This window comes from Callorhinchus milii, unplaced genomic scaffold, assembly GCF_018977255.1.
Source record: "Callorhinchus milii isolate IMCB2004 unplaced genomic scaffold, IMCB_Cmil_1.0 Scaffold2, whole genome shotgun sequence".
In the NCBI taxonomy this organism is placed as follows: domain Eukaryota; kingdom Metazoa; phylum Chordata; class Chondrichthyes; order Chimaeriformes; family Callorhinchidae; genus Callorhinchus; species Callorhinchus milii.
Window position 1 is genome coordinate 5212053 of NW_024704743.1, and position 16200 is coordinate 5228252.

The 16200-nt window shown below is 49.0% G+C and overlaps 1 protein-coding gene across 1 annotated transcript in view; it reads left to right on the plus strand.

Annotated features, from left to right (window-relative positions):
* The window catches only part of zc3h3 (zinc finger CCCH-type containing 3), a 70382-nt gene that overhangs the window by 2388 nt on the left and 51794 nt on the right, over positions 1-16200 (plus strand). Inside the window, exons 2-3 of the mRNA XM_007901182.2 lie at positions 628-2107; positions 3406-3602. Coding sequence (XP_007899373.1) covers positions 628-2107; positions 3406-3602 — 1677 coding nt within the window. The remainder of the gene's footprint in view (positions 1-627; positions 2108-3405; positions 3603-16200) is intronic.

Consider the following 16200-nt stretch of genomic DNA (forward strand, 5'->3'; position numbering starts at 1 on the left):
TGTTTTTGGTTTTGGAGGGATTATTATTAGGCTCTGTGTGGAGTAAGGAAACTTGCCCAAGGTTTCACCCTCTGCCTGGAATTGAACTCAGGTCTCTCGCTTGCAAAGCGAGTGCTCTAACCACTGAGCTACAGGACTCCCTAACGATGAGCATCAGCCGTGCCTTCGAATACTGTGGACTAAGAATTGGACTAGAGACCGACCCGGAGGGCAGACTCGATTCGGACATCCGTTGCCAAACATGTCAGCTTGGAGCCACTTCAAAAAAAAAATAGTCACAAGTTGATCTTTTAACATCCGACAAGCGCAGGTTTGAATCCTCAACTTGTCAAAATGTCTCAAAGTGCTTCAGACGATTTACTGTAATATGTAGTGACTGTGTATTTTGTTGGTGAACGCAACAGCAAATCTATACACAGCAACTTATATTTATATATTTCATGCGAGTAGCGACCTGGATCGCTTAATGTTAAAAATTCACCTGGCTGTTTGTGGGATCTTGCCGTACAAATACATGCGAAATATCTCTGAAGCTCTCTGAGCTGTTTTGAGGTTATAGGAACTAATATGCAATGCAAGGATTATTATTGATTATTCCTGGTCTGTTTGTTTTTTCATCTCCTGCAGATCTTATAACTAACCATAAGAACACCCATGGGAACATGCCTGCAGCCACAGCGGCAAGCTGCAGGCCCCCGGGACAGAGCGCCTGGGCTGCTGGCAATGCTCCATCCAGCTCCGTTGGCTCCCAGAGGCTCCCAGCACAACAGGCCTCTCAAGGCAGCAACGCCTGGAGGAGCAAGTACTCGCTGGTCAACAAGAGTGTTGGGATGGAGAGCAATGACCGACCGTCTACCAATCTCTCTCAGGGTCAGGAGATGCTCACTGCCAGGCCGCAGCTGAACAGTGCCGGCAAGTGTGCAGCGAAGGTGCTTGCCAAGCAGGGGCAGGGAGAAGCCAGCTCACACAGAGCTGGCAAGGCTCGCTTCCTACAGACCCTGAACTCAGAACTGGCTGTGAAGAAGGACAAACTGCTGGCCATGAAGGAGAAGCTGAATGAAGTGAAAATGGCCAGAAGGAGGGCGTGTGGGAAAGGGCTATCGCGGCACTGCTCGGGGAAGTCATCCCTCTCGGCCCAGCCCCCCAGCATGCCGGAGGCCGACAGGCTGGCAGCCGATTTAGAAAGCCAAGTGTCCGCCGAGTTGGTGAATAGGACAGAGTTGAGTGCTTCTGTCAAATACTGCACGCCCACTGTCCGTGACCCTGGTGAGGCTCAGACTGTGGCTGTGCCAAGCCACGCTGTGAAAGAAACCTGTAGGGGCAGAGCACAGAGGAGCCACGTCACGGGCAGGCTTTCCCACACTCCGGGGACAGGCAAGCGTACCAACACATCACACTCCACTGGCCACATGCCAACCGCTTCCTCCACAGGTAAAGAGTCCAGATATACGTGGCAGAAGGCGTCAGATGGTGGGGGGCTTTCTAATCGTCGTGGTTCTCAGGAAACCTCAGAGCCAAGCCCACCTGCTACCCCAGGCCCAGCCTTACCTAGTACCTCACGCATGCCCTGTGCTGGCACAGGCCCTCTGACACCGAAAACCTCCTCGGCCCTTAAATCACTTAAAAAACAAAGGACGACCACGCCGGTTTGTAGCCGAGCCAGCAAGGGCCGAAAGGCAAAGTATGTTTGGGTTTCAAACTCTGCCCGATCAGGCCAGGCCAACCGTAAATCAGTCACTGCCAAAGCAGCTAAAAGCCCAAAATGTGTGGTTGTGGGAGGCAACGCTGTCACACATCCAAGCCCAGAGTGCAGATCAGTGGGAAGACATAAGAAGGCTGGGTGTCCTCACAAGAAAGGAGTCACAGCAAACAAATACCGCTGGAAAGCTGTGGAGATGAATGAGCCCGCCTCGCCAACAAAGTCTGCATATCGCTGGAAGTCTGAACTCTCGAGCACGCAGATGTCGGGGAGACGGACAAGTCCAGCAGCTGTGAGGAAGGTTGAAAGCAGCGCTGACTGTGTGAGGAAGGCTGTGTGGGGGGCAGCAACTTCCCACTATAGACTGAAGAGCAAGACCAAAATTATCCGCAGGAAGGCAGCACTGAGGTAGGTCTGAACACAACGACAGCTTGTGTTTGCATAGTGTCCTTCACCCAGGTTAGTGTCCTGGAGTGCTTGACTAATGGCAGAGTCCGAGGTCAAGCCAAGGGGAAGGTGACCGTAAGCACGATCAAAAAAGATCTTTAGAGGGATTTGAAAGTGGGAAGGGAGTTGAGGGAGCACGGCAGAGGGAATGAGGGGCTAGAGTTTCGGGGAGCAGTGGCTGAAGGCATGGCCACCAATGGTGGAGAGGAGGTGACGAGGGACAAACAGGAGGCCGGAGATGTGTGTGGTGGAGTGGGAGGGTAAGCAGATCGGATAGTTAGGGAGGTCATAATAATAATCCTTGCATTTGATATAGCGCTTTTCACGTCTTCTAGACGTCTCAAAACGCTTCACAGAATAGACTAAAGTAAATTGACCGTATATTTGTGGGCAAAATACAGCAGCCAATTGCGCACAGCAGTGTCCCCACAAAGAGTCATGGATTGAAATGACCAATTTATTATTGGTTTTTTTTGAGGGATTATTATCAGGCGTGTGGAGTTAGGAAACTTGCCCAAGGTTTCACCCTGCCGGGAATCGAAACCCAGGTCTCTCGCTTGCAAAGTGAGTGCTCTAACCACTGAGTTACAGGACTCCACAAAGGGATTTGAAGCTCATAGTTACAGTCTCCTTGTCGGTGGCTACAACAAGACTTATACTGCACATTCTCACAGCAGTCACGGCTGGAGAGCAGCACGGGAGGAGAGGAAAGAGAATGTAGTGGTGTTGAGCAAAGGCATGGGCAAAGAGAGGTTTTGAAGGCAAAGAAAGAAGGGCAAAGCAAAGCGAATTGGGGAGAGAGTTTGGGACCCAGTGGCTGAAGCTTTGATAAGGTGATTTTACCAATGATGATCATTGAATTTGATTAGTGCTTATCACCTTGTTGAGATGTCTCAAAGCGTTTCAAGATTTTACTGTAAAGTGTAGCAACTGTGTTTTGTAGGCAAACATAGCAGCCAATTTGCAGTGTCTCACAGTCGATTTTACTGATTTTTACCTGGGGGTGAGCAAGGTGGGAGGTGGTTAGTGTGGAGGGGAGGAGGACGAGGGGAGGGGGGGATCATGGAAGGGAAGGGTTGGGAGGGGGTGAACGGGGAGGGGAGAGGGATTGAGGCCAGGAGGCTAAGATTCCTATAAAAGAGTTGGTTGTTGTGCTGGGAGGATAGCAGGAGGTACAGCGCTCTGAGAGGCTGAGATGAGATGGGCTTAAGGTCCTGGTTTGTGAGTACATTGTTGATGTTGGTGCCTTTGGTTTGAAGCTCGCCGACTGAGAGGAAGCTCAGCTTGACTAACCAGGTCATCTCCAAAAGCCGCTACCTGCTCGTCAAGAGGACTTACAACAGCCACGGGCGGTGGCCACTGATTGTGAGGACGCCTGGGAAGGGCCTGGTGCAGATCAGCAAGCACAGGCTGCGGAGGCTGCCCGCCTCAGCGCCACACACCAATGCCAAGCAAGGTAGGCCTCCTTCATCTGCCCTGCGACTACTCAAGTGGTTCTGAGTTTAGATCTGTAGGCCTTATCCTTTGAACTCCACAAGCAACAACGGTAACAAATGACATGTATATAGCACCTTTCACGTAGGGAGGATGTCCCAAGGTGCTGGACGGTCAGAGATTTGGAGCCGAGCAGGGGTTAGGATCAGGGTGGGTGGAGGGCAGGGAGAGTAAGGGTAGGAGGATGACCGAAAGCGCGCTCAAAGAGGAGGGTCTTGAGATAGACCTTCAAGGAGACCAGGGAGCAAGGCGAAGTGACTGGGATGGAGTTCCAAAGGGTGGGGACGGAGAGACTGAAGGCCTGACCGCTGATGGTGCGGCGGGCCGGGCGGGGGACGAGGAGCCTGCTGAGTGGAGGGATCAGACAGGTTGATTTGATGTTAGCAGGTCACAGAGATGGGAAAGAGCATGGTGGTGGAGCGCCTTGAAGGCGAGGACGAGAATTTTGAACTCAACAGTTTAGCGTGACATCAAGGGAGTGCTGCATCGTTGGACATGTCGTCCTTCAGATACGATGTTAACTGAGGCCCTGTCTGCCTGTTCAGGTGAATGTCAAAGATCTCATGGCACTGCTGGAAAAGAGAAGGGAGTCTCTCTCTCCTGGTGTCGTGGACAACGATCCCCCAAAATGTTTGCCTGCAGTCACTACATTTTATAGTGAAGCACTTTGAGATGTCCTCCTGGATCAAAGCAAGGATTATTATTTTATAACTGAGGCAGTGGCTGGTCAGTGTTTCTGTATTCACTTTGAAAATCTCAGAAAGAAGGCATCTCATACCCTCCCTCTCCCCCACCTCCATTCTCCCTCTCAGACCCTCCTCTCCCATACCCTCATTCTCTCTCTCTCTCACTCTCTCTCTCACACCCTTGCTCTCCTCCATCTCCAGTCTCCCTTTGACACCCTCCCTCTCCCACACCTTCATTCTTCCTCTCACAACCTCCTCTCCCCACCTCTGTTCTCCCTCTCACACCATCCCTCTCCCCACCTCCATTCTCCCTTTCATGTCCTCCCTCTCCCCACCTCCATTTTCCCTCTCACACTCTCCTCTCCCTCTGCCCTCTCCTCCATTCTTCCTCTCACACTCTCCCTCTGCCCTCTCTTCCATTCTCACACTCTCCCTCTGCCCTCTCTTCCATTCTCACATTCTCCCTCTGCCCTCTCCCCCATTCTCCCTCTCACACTCTCCTCTCCCTCTGCCCCCTCCTCCATTCTCCCTCTCATTCTCTCCTCTCCCTCTGGCCTCTCCTCCATTCTCCCTCTGACACCCTCCCCTCTCCACACCTCCATTCTCCCTCTCACACCCTCCACTTCTCAAACCTAGGCCCCCTGCATGCCTCACACCATTTTGACACCTAACCCAAACTCTGTGGCACTCTTTTTCTCTCTCTCTCTGAATAGCTGTGCCTTGCACCCTCCTTCCCTCACTTCGATCATGCCATCAGGTACCATCCTCAACCCGCCTCTCTCTTCCTAGCTTCGCATCAGAAATCCACACTGTAAAGGCTTTGACGTTATCCTGTGTAAAAGACTCCATGTTGTACAGGGGTTATTAAGGTGATGGCGTTTTTTTAAAACACAAGTGCCTTCTGCTGGAATAATCTGTTAATTTGAAATTTCTTCGCAGTACCTCCAGTCGTAGTTGAGGAAATGGAGGGTGTGGGTGCAGGCGTGTTGTACACTGTTTTAAGTGATCGATTTCAAGATCCGCTTACTCGTTTTCAAATGCCTTCATGCCCTGGGACCTCGCTACCTATCCAATCTGTTCACCCCCCCTCCACCACCCGCTGCCTGTGCTCGGCTGGCTCCGGCCTCCTGTTTGTCCCTCGTCCCCTGCTCCACCATCGATGGCTGTGCCTTCAGCCAGTACGCTTTGGAACTCTCTCCATCAATCCTTACGCCCTACCTCCCTACTTTCAAATCCTGCCTAAAGACCTTTCTGATGGTGCTTACAGTCACCTCGCCCCTCCCTCTCCCCCTGGCTCAGTGTCAGACTACACCACTGTCAAGCGCTCTGTGACGCTACCCCACGTGAAGGGCACAATATAAATGCAGGTTGTTGTTGTTGATGTCCTTTGCTGATAAGAGAACGAGTCGTGATTAGGAGGAAGTGCCAGGAAGCTGCAGTAACAGACTGCTCTAGCAGAGGGCAACATTGCCCCTCTTTGTGTGGCGGTTTCTCTCCCGGCTGGTAATTGATTGGCCAATTTTCTTTTGATGTGAAAGGAGACAGATACCAAGTAATTTGCAGCAATAACGTGCTGGCACTCTGAAGTGGGGGGGTGGGGGGGGGGGCTTGCTCCACCCCTGTTTTCATTTCCAATCGCAGATAAAAGGCTAATATATAATTATCCTCGCAAATTGGATTGCTTTAAATAAGGAGAAGTGTGTGAGTGCGGAGGGCCACAGCCATTTCCCTGAGTTACCGCCTGCTGTAATTGCGGTGCTTAATCAATTAGAAACTCCTTCACAATCCACATCAAACCTCATCCTTTTCCATAACTAAACGCCAGCCATTGCTCCATTCCTTCCTCGCTCTCTCTTGCTCTCTCTCTCACTCTCTCTCTATGAAAAAAAAGTTGAATTACTCCGAATGGATTTGAACGTTTGCTGACATAAAGAGGTCATAGCCGCCAGTGTATTGCCTGCAGATAGTGGTTAATGAAAAGGAAATTCAATTACTAATAACCACTACAGAGTATTAAACAAGCTAAATCGACTATTTTGCGGCATTAATGGAGTGGGTTGCACCGCACTGGCCCTTTGTACTGATCTGGGTGACGTCTTGGCCAGGAGAATGTCGATCAGGAAACCTGTGGCTGGGGTTGGGTTTGTCCTGTCACTCTCTCTTTATTGCCTCCTCCGTAGCTCTCGCCACTCAAAAAAGGCGTGCCATGCCCGCCTGACTGCCAGATAACTGCCTGGCATAGCATTGCTAGCTGACCAAGCTCGCTTTAGTGATGTCAGGCTAATCCTTGCATTTGATATATCACATCGATATAGCCTTATCATGCCATCAAAGGCCTTCACGGGATTTTACTATAAAGTGTAGTGACTGACTAGTTGCAGGGGGACAGGCATGATGTAAGTGGTTTATCTGGGGGTTTATTGGTCAATAGTGCCATGGAATTTTAAGTGTCCACCTGAAGGGGCCCTTGGTTTAATGGTCTTATTCGGAGGACGGTATCCCCAACAATACAGCGAGCCCCAAAACTGCTTTGGATAGTCAACCTAGTCCGTGAGACCCAACATTTGGTTTGAACCCACAACATTTTGACTAAGAGGTGAGAGTGTTCCTGACTGAGCCAGCCTAAAACCTGGGTATCTCAGAATGCGTCACAGGATTTACTGTAAAGTGTAGGCTCAGTGGGAGTGCTTTCACTCCCTTGCACAACCTATGAGACTGTTGTGGATGGAAACATTCAGGGTTGGAGCTGCCAGTCTGGGCTGTGACCCTCTGTGAAGTAGAGGGGGAGCATTAAACAGTTCCTATCTAGGTGTGTGCTGAACATCCCTTCACGCTATGGGACAAGAAGAAAGTTTCTCCCAGGATCCTGGTCAACAATCCTGCAGAGAAATTGATCATTCCCTTCCTGTGGGTCCTTACCCTGTGAAAAAATATCTCACATTTGCCTACAAAAAAATCACTAGGCATAACTAATTATTGTAAAGTGCTTTGAGATATTTTAATAATAATAATCTTTGCATTTAATATAGTGCCTTAACAGGTTTTCGAGACGTCTCAAAGTGCTTCACAGAATATAGTATAAAGTGAATTGACTGTATATATTGTGGGCGAGGGGGTAGGATCCCGAGCCACAGAGCGAGTGCGAGCACGAGGCTGTTACAGGGCGAGTGCGAGCACGAGGCTGTTACAGGGCGAGCACGAGGCTGTTACAGAGCGAGCACGAGGCTGTTACAGGGTGAGCGCGAGCACGAGGCTGTTTCAGGGCGAGCGCGAGCACGAGGCTGTTTCAGGGCGAGTGCGAGCACGAGGCTGTTACAGGGCGAGCACGAGGCTGTTACAGGGTGAGCGCGAGCACGAGGCTGTTACAGGGCGAGCGCGAGCACGAGGCTGTTTCAGGGCGAGTGCGAGCACGAGGCTGTTACAGGGCGAGCACGAGGCTGTTACAGGGCGAGCGCGAGCACGAGGCTGTTACAGGGTGAGCGCGAGCACGAGGCTGTTACAGGGCGAGCGCGAGCACGAGGCTGTTTCAGGGCGAGTGCGAGCACGAGGCTGCTACAGGGCGAGCACGAGGCTGTTACAGGGCGAGCGCGAGCACGAGGCTGTTACAGGGCGAGCGCGAGCACGAGGCTGTTACAGGGCGAGCGCGAGCACGAGGCTGTTATAAGCGCCGCTCAGGCCATCGATAGCTTTATCCCACTCTGCTCGCCTTGGTTTCTGCCAATTACAGAACTGTGTTTGGGGCAGCGCTATTGATATATTCAAACAAATTGGTCCCTTTCCCTCCGCCTAAGGAGGGAAACAGGGAGCATCCTTGGTATTTCCCCTCTCCCCAGTATTGAGCTGCACATCTGCCTCACCCCAGGAGGAGAAACCTTTCCCAGCCTCTCGAGCTCTGCACTATTGCTGGCTGCAGTGTGAGGGAGAGTGCTGCATCAGCATTGTTTCAATCTGACCAGGAAAGCAGACGGGAGAATATATTCCTTGCCTGGCTTACACAGAGTGCAGGATTGGTACATTATACGTAGTATATATATTATACAGGGATGAGGGACTTATTTATGTGGAGAGTCTAGAGAAGCTGGGATTGTTCTCCTTAGAGCAGAGAAGGTTATGGGGAGATTTAATAGAGGTGTTCAAAATTATGAAGGGTTTTGATAGAGTAGATAGTGAGAAACTGTTTCCACTGGTAGGTGGGTTGTTAACCAGAGGACATAGATTTAAGATAATTGGCAAAAGAACCAAAGAGGAGACAAGGAGACTTTTTTTTTTACACAGAGACTTGTTACGGTCTGGAATACGCTGCCTGAAAGGCTTGTGCAAGCAGATTCAATAACAACTTTCAAAAGGGAATTGGATAGGTACTTGAAAAGGAAAAAATTGCAGGGGTATGGGGAAAGAGCGGGGGAGTGGGACTGATTGGGTAGCTCTTTCAAAGAGACGGCTTAGGCGCGATGGGCAGAATGGCCTCCTTCATTGCTTAATATTCTATGATTCTATGATAATGTCTCATCTGAATGTCGGTGCCTCAGCCTAATGCAGGGCTCCCCCAGTACTGCAGTGGAGCCTGTACTGTCAACTCAAGTCCCAATTTAGGATTTGAATCCATGACTTTGTGACCCAGAGGCGAGAGTGCTACCAACTGAGCCAAACTGACTCCTAAGTAGCAGCGGTTTGATGTACGCCGTGCATGCAATGACTTTATATGGTTCTATCATTGGAACGTTTTAAACTCGTTGAGGTAATTAACACAAATGCAATCGGCCCCCCCCCCAAACTGTAAATCATTACGTTCTCCCATCTCACTTTCAGTGCCTTGCTTTTAGTTCTGCTGGTTTAGTCCCTGCACTGTGTGCGAAAAGTTCACATACTTGGCTGCAGCTCAGCGCTGGGTTCATCAGTGTCGGCTTTCCTGTGGGGAACGTGCTGCGGACAGCTCAGGGGCCCTGGGGCCCTGGGAACGCTCTCCCGCCCCACCTCACAGCTCTCAGGCATGTCCAGCTCATTTGCTGAGTGCTTTTGTTAAACACTCACTTAAACCTGATCGGCTTGTTTATCACTTCTCAGCTATTTGCTTGTCAACAGGTGCTGTTTACACTCCTAAACATATACATTAACCCTTTTCAAGAGAAGTGTCTGGGAGCGCTCAGCAGGTCAGGCAGCATCTATGGAGAGAGGAAAGTGTCATCGACCTGAAACTCACTTTAATAGAGGGTAGGGGGGTTGACGTTATGAGTTAGTAGGTGATTAATACGAGTAGTGCAAAGGAATCTAAGTGGTTTTGATAGGAAACCGAATGGGACTTGGGTGGATGTATGATGATTATACAATTTATAAAGATAAGCCTTATGCGAGTTTTACTGTAGTATCTTATCACGTTGCACAATCTCAAAATGCTTTACAGTAATGATTGTCACACGTAGTGACTGTTTTTATAAGCAAACGTAGCAACCAATTTGCTGACAGTAAGGATGACTGATTTATCTGGAGAATTGTAGGCCAAGACACAGTAAGAAACTCTTTTTGAATGAAGTCATGGGATTGCTAACGTCCACCTGAGTGAGGGATATTGATTTGATCTACATCAGGGTTAACCTGCCTGTGCAGAGGGTGGCAGGGGACACATGCACAGCCCACAACACAATGGTGATTTTCAGGTTGACCGTTTTCCTTGAAAAGAAAGTGATGGTGGCCTAAAGCCGTACTCTTGTCTGTCTGTGCCTCTCAGTGTCCAGCTGCCCTGGCCTCCAGCAGCCGCTTCAGGCTTTGGCTCAGCTCCACAGCAGCATCGATTTCCTATTTGGCCTCAGTCGCCTGATCTCATCCCATCTCAACATTGCGATCTGTAGTGCTGGCGTTTTAAAATGGCCACAGTTCCTATCCTAAAGACACAGAAACATTCAGTACAGAAGAAGGCAATTCCACCCACCATGTCTGTGCTGCTGTCTAGTTTTCTAAGACACCCTTTTCTATTTAATCCCACTTTCAAATCTTTCTCCCTATAACGTGAGCAGGTTTACTGCTAAGGTGCTTGTCTCGTTGCTTATCTAGGTCGCCTACAACTACACAGTCACTACACGTCACAGCAAAATCTTGGCAAGCGTGGTGACTTGATATCGCACATTCAAGGGTTTTGAATGATCAAATCACAACGCTGCCCTCAGTAAGGCTTGTACTAGGCCTGGTTCTTGGCTGCACACTCATATCTTTAACCACTCAGCCACCAGGAGTCAACAATTCTGTGTTTATGTTAACAATCCCCACTTTACTTGCAGCAATGTTTGAAATTACCTTGCGTAAGCCTTCGCCCACTAACGAATGCTTGTAAAAAGCATAAATTCAAGTGCGTAAGCTGGCATCATTTATGTTCTGGAATGATTTATTTAATTCAATTTAATTGAATGCTGCTATATGGCTGCATTAAATCTAAATTAAATTGAATTTAATTTTTCAAACGTGTTCAGTTTTCTGCAAACCCCTCTAACATTAGCAAAGGCATCGGTAATTAACTGTACAAATGTGCCTTAGGAGGAGGGAAGGCATCAGAAAATTAATTACTGTTTTACAGTTTAGTATAATTGCTTTTGACCAGAGATCTGATGTGGGAATGGTACGTTTTGCACAGAACAAGAGAGTTAGGAAGAAAAGAAAACATCCATTTTTATAGTGCCTAGAACTCTGAAGCATCTGACAATTGTTGTTCTATATGGTGTCTGTTTCATCTTGTAGAGAAGTCGTGTGCACAACAGGTCCGCCCCCCACAAACAGCCATGGGGTATGACTGTCCCATTCATAGAAGCAGACAATATCTGGACAAAAGGGGATCATGGTGTCTGAGCCACTCGATCTCCAAACCACCCCTGTTTGTATTAATCCCACTTTGCGTTTCTTTCCCTCATTGAGAGGGATGTTGACCAGGACGCTTGGAGAAAACTCCCTTCCCTTTTCCAATAAATCACGGAATTTTAAAGCCCATCTGAACAGGCAGACGACAACAACACATTATATGTGTATTGTGCCTTCCACGTCGGGAGAAGGTCCCAAGGCGCTGGACAGTCAGGGATTTGGAACCGAGCTGGGGGTTGGGATCAGGAGGGGTGGAGGGCAGGGAGGGCGGAGGGTAGGAGGGTGGCCGAAGGCATGGTTGAAGAGGAGGGCCTTGAAACGTGTCTTGAAGGAGGCAAGGGAGGGAGCACCATCTGAAAGTTAGCTGCTTCACTAATGCAGCATTGCCTTTCACTGCCTGGGGTGTCAGCCTAGTTACATTACAACAGCCTGGCTGCAGATCCTGAACACTTCTTTCTCCCTCCCATCCTCCCAAATTGGCTGAATGACATGGTTGCTGACCCTTGACCAACATGTTGTTTGTAATGGGAATTCTTTGCTGCATGCCTGAATGTGGTAACTGCAGTGAGTTGGAAATCTAGCTGCTCTCCAGGGCTCAGGCCAGCTCAGGTCCAGGAATAAAGCCGGCTCCTCTTTCCCCAATGCCTTCAACCACCAAAATGGAGAAAGCAAGCTGGAATGAGGGGGGATCACTTTCAGTTTGTATGACACTGAGCGAAGCTCCTCCCCAGCCTCTTCCTTAACCATTTGCTGGCACTATCTACCCCACCAGGCTTCATTCCTCTTGTTTTCACTTCATTAATATTAGTCAATTGATGCTTTTATGGTGGAAGGACGCTTCAAAGTGCTTCACAGGACTGTGAACACGGTGAACCTTGTGGGGACCTTCATGGCTGTTTGTGGGATGTCGCTGTGCATAAACTGCCCGCCACATTTGCCCACAAAATACACAGTCACTACACTTGCAACATATTCTGTAAAGTCCTCCCAACATGAAAAGTGCTGTTCTGTAAAGATTATTATTAGAGCATAAAACTTGGAAGCTGAGAACAACATAAGAAATGACATTTCATATAGTGAGGACGTCCCAGGGCCCTGAAAAGTCAATTTGCCCATCAAACACGCGCCCTCCTCAGAGCAGCGGAACCTAGGACCTGGGCATCTTTGGGGAAAAGCTTAGCTGTGACACTTCCCAAAGGAAACTACAGAATCCTCAACATTCCCTTTGCTCACTCCTGACCTCCTCCCACCTCAGACAACCTCTCTCCTCATCCAGTAGCATGTAAAACTTTGTCCCTCGGAGCGTTTGTTCATTTTCGTCCGCACTAATCCTTGGATCTGCTATTCCTGGTCTTCCACACATGTGCCTCCATGTGTTTGAAGGAATTGATCACAAGATCCCCAGATTTGTTTGGAAATGAAAAAGAAGGACATTGGCTGCTAATTTGATTTGAAACCACAGATTGAGTTTGAATGATTACCTCATCAAGAACAAGAAGAAAATGTTCATGCCAGTACTGGGCAGTACTGTATATGGAAAGAATGGGCTCCCATAGCTTTAGTATACGTGGATTAAACATGGCATAGAAATTTTCACTCAATTTTACAGCCAGTTCAGTACCTGTGTATTTGTTGTGTGTAAGACATAACATCTGACTTATGCGTAACTTTACAAAAGTCGTATATGATATGACTTATGCAAGTTTCACGTAACTCATACTTTGCATAAGCTGTATGAAATGTGTGGTCCCAACTTATACGACTTATGTGAGGTTTACTGTACTTTGTACAGCAAGGAGACAACTCACTTCTCCACTGATGGCTGGACTGCTGGATATTGTACTGACATGGTCTGTGGTTGTTTGGTAGTGTTATTTGCTGGAGTGTTTGTGCGGGTTGGTTTTGGCTGCTGCAGAGTGGTGGGATAGCACACAGGGTGCTTTGAGAAGTAGATTTGGTGCTTCGGACGCTCACACTCTTATTGTACCTCCGGGATGTCCAGCAGGTGGCAAACCATTTCCATTGTTTTATCTCCCACTCCTCTTTCCCCCCACTCTCGTACAACCTTGTTGTACCTGTCCACTCCCTCCGCTCAGCAGGCTCTGGCCTGCTTCACGTCCCCTGCCATCCCCCAACACCCCTCCACCATCAGCGGTTGGGCCTTCAGTTTCTCTGCCCCCAACCTTCGGAACTCCATCCCACAGTTCCTTCACCTTGCTTCCTCCCTTGCCTCCTTCAAAGCACGTGTCAAGATCCTCCTCTTCGATCGTGGCTTCGGCCACCCTCCTACCCCTACCCTCCCTGCCCTTCACCGCTCCTGATCCCAAAACCCAGATTGCGTCCCAATCCCTGACTGTCCAGCACCTTGGGACATCCTCCCGACGTGAAAGGTGCCGTGTAAATGTAATTCGCAGCGCGCAAAATGACAAAAAGAGGTGCGCCGGGAGTATTTTAAAAAGGTATTGTTGCACATTTTGCAATTCTAACACTACAGGACTCTGAACCTGAGTAAAAACACAGGTAGTTGTGGGAAAATATTGCTTATGTGGCCCGCGGACGTTTCTCGGATCCGGTCACCGGCCCTCCACTGCCAGAAGGTTGGACCATCCTTAACTGTAATGATCAGAGTTCTTCTACTTTGTTGTTGGTATTCCTGTAGAGTATCACCCGGGTGCTCACCCGCACAAAACTCCGTACACGCATCACACCAGTCCTTGCCAGGCTCCCCTGGCTCCCAATTACTGACCGGATCGATTTCAAGATTCTCTCACTCGTTTTCAAATCCTTTCATGCCCTCTCCCCTCCCTAGCTATCCGATCTGCTTACCCCCCCACTCCCCCACCCACTGCCTCTGCTCAGCTGGCTCCGGCCTCCTGTTTGTCCACCATTGGTGGCCATGCCTTCAGCCGCTGTGCCCCGAAACTCTGGAACTCTCTCTCCCCTTCAATCCCTCCACCTCGCCCCTTCCTCCCCACCTTCAAATTCTGCCTAAAGACCTTCCTTTTTGATCGTGCTTACAGCCACCTCCCCCTACGTCACTCCCTGGCTCGGTGTCAGACTCTGCCACTGTCAAGCACTCTGGGACGCTACCCCTAGTGAAGGACGCTATATAAATGCAAGTTGTTGTGGAGTATGGGTTTACGGTTCTTTCTGTTGTGTTAATGAACTGGGAAAGTTTTTTTTTCTCTTGGCTTAGTGTAGTTGACTTTGACAAACTTTGAGAACCCTGTTCTAATGGATAAAAGTTCAGTATCTGAGACGTAGCTTTGTGTGCTTGTGTGGTTTGGAGATTGTAGAAATGTGTGGCTTGAGCTCAGACAGCAGTGCAGATTTCTCAGCCAATGGGCTAAAACTGCAACTCTGCTTCTTGCACAGACTCGAGATTAAACGCTTTGTGTGTTGAAGCCCAGTTTGTGCAGAGACCGTCCGATCCTCTGCCTCAATGTAATTCTGCCCTTTATCTGTGCTGCACGCTGATCTCAATTGGTGAAAAGGTGCTTTGTGATGGCCAATCTCTCTATCAAATGCTTTGTTTGATGTGAATCCCCAGGCAAATCTGGGAGCCGTGAAGTGAGGGAGAATTGGTGATTCATAGCATTTTACAGGAGGAGGTCGCGGCCTCTCATTTATGGCCTGGCTCTTCGCTGCCTTGTTTAGATTATTTGCCCAGTTCCCTTTTAAACACTATTATAGATCCATCTTTCAGCTGTGTTTTAGGCATTGAGTGTCCTCCTAACTCTTTGTTTTTTGGAAATTAAGCATATGCCTTCTAGTTACCAGCTCACCAAACAGAGGACACTGTGCCTTTTCATATCGAAGACACACCTCAAAGCATTTCACAGGATTTTACTGTGAAACGTAGTGACTGTGCGTTGTGTTGGTGAATGCGGGAGCCAATTTACGCACAGGAATGTCCCACAAGCAGCCATGGAGTGAGTGACCAATTTTGTCTGGGGGACTGTTGGCCAGGACACCGGGAGAAAGAAACTCCCTCCTCTTTTCAAATAGCGACGCGGGATCTTTAACATCCACCTGAACAGGCACAGTCGACTTCAGTTTAAAGACTCATCTGAAGTATCACACCTCAAACAATGCAGCGCTCCTTCAGCACTGCATCGGAGCGCCAAGCCAGACCGAGCTCAAAACCTACACAACTTGAACTTTTGACTTGAAATGTTCTTATCCCCAAACTAGTGAGCAGGTGGGTTGAGCTGTGTGTGCGGACTCGGGTGTTGGAGAATATCCTGTGAGTGTTTGCTGTCCCATCTTTTGAGCCCCGCAGAGGTCAGATTGCAGATTTCACTCAGCACACGTCAAACTTGTAACTAAAGAGGAAAACGATTTATTTCAGCTCTGGCATTGCAGAAATGGCAGCTGTGCCAAGCCGCAGTGCTCCACAGACCAGAGCTCCAGTCATAATTTGGCTTTGCGCAATTGGCAGCTTTGCCCATAAAATATACAGTCAATTTACTTTACAGTATATTCTGTATATATACTGTGTATATATATACAGCGGTGGGGCCGGGGTGTGGGGGGGATGATGGGATAGGACCGGTGGGGGGGTGGTGGGGGTTGAAAACCAGGTCTATTGATCATGTGACTATAGGTGTGCTATGACAAAGTTTGCTGTGATGAAATAATTGACCAGTTTTGGGAGGTGATGCTGTGAGGGGTATCTGTTCAGCATCCTCTGCGTGTGAACTTTTGTCTAAATGGTGGACAGAGTGATGACTCCTATTCTTGACAGACGTCACTGGCTCCCAGGACTCCAGGGAATCAACTTCCAGATCCTCAAATCCCTTTGTTGTCTCTCTCCCCTACTACCAGCGGTGTCTCCTCCGGCCACGTGCTCCCTATTGCCTTTGTGAAGCAGGTTGTAATGGGAAAGACAGTTTATTAAACAAGACAAAATACTGCAAGATGCTGGAAATCTGAGATCAAAACAGAAGTCGCTGGGAACACTCAGCAGGTCATGCAGCATCTATGGAGAGAGGAAAGTGGGTTAACGATTCAGGTCGATGATCCTTCATC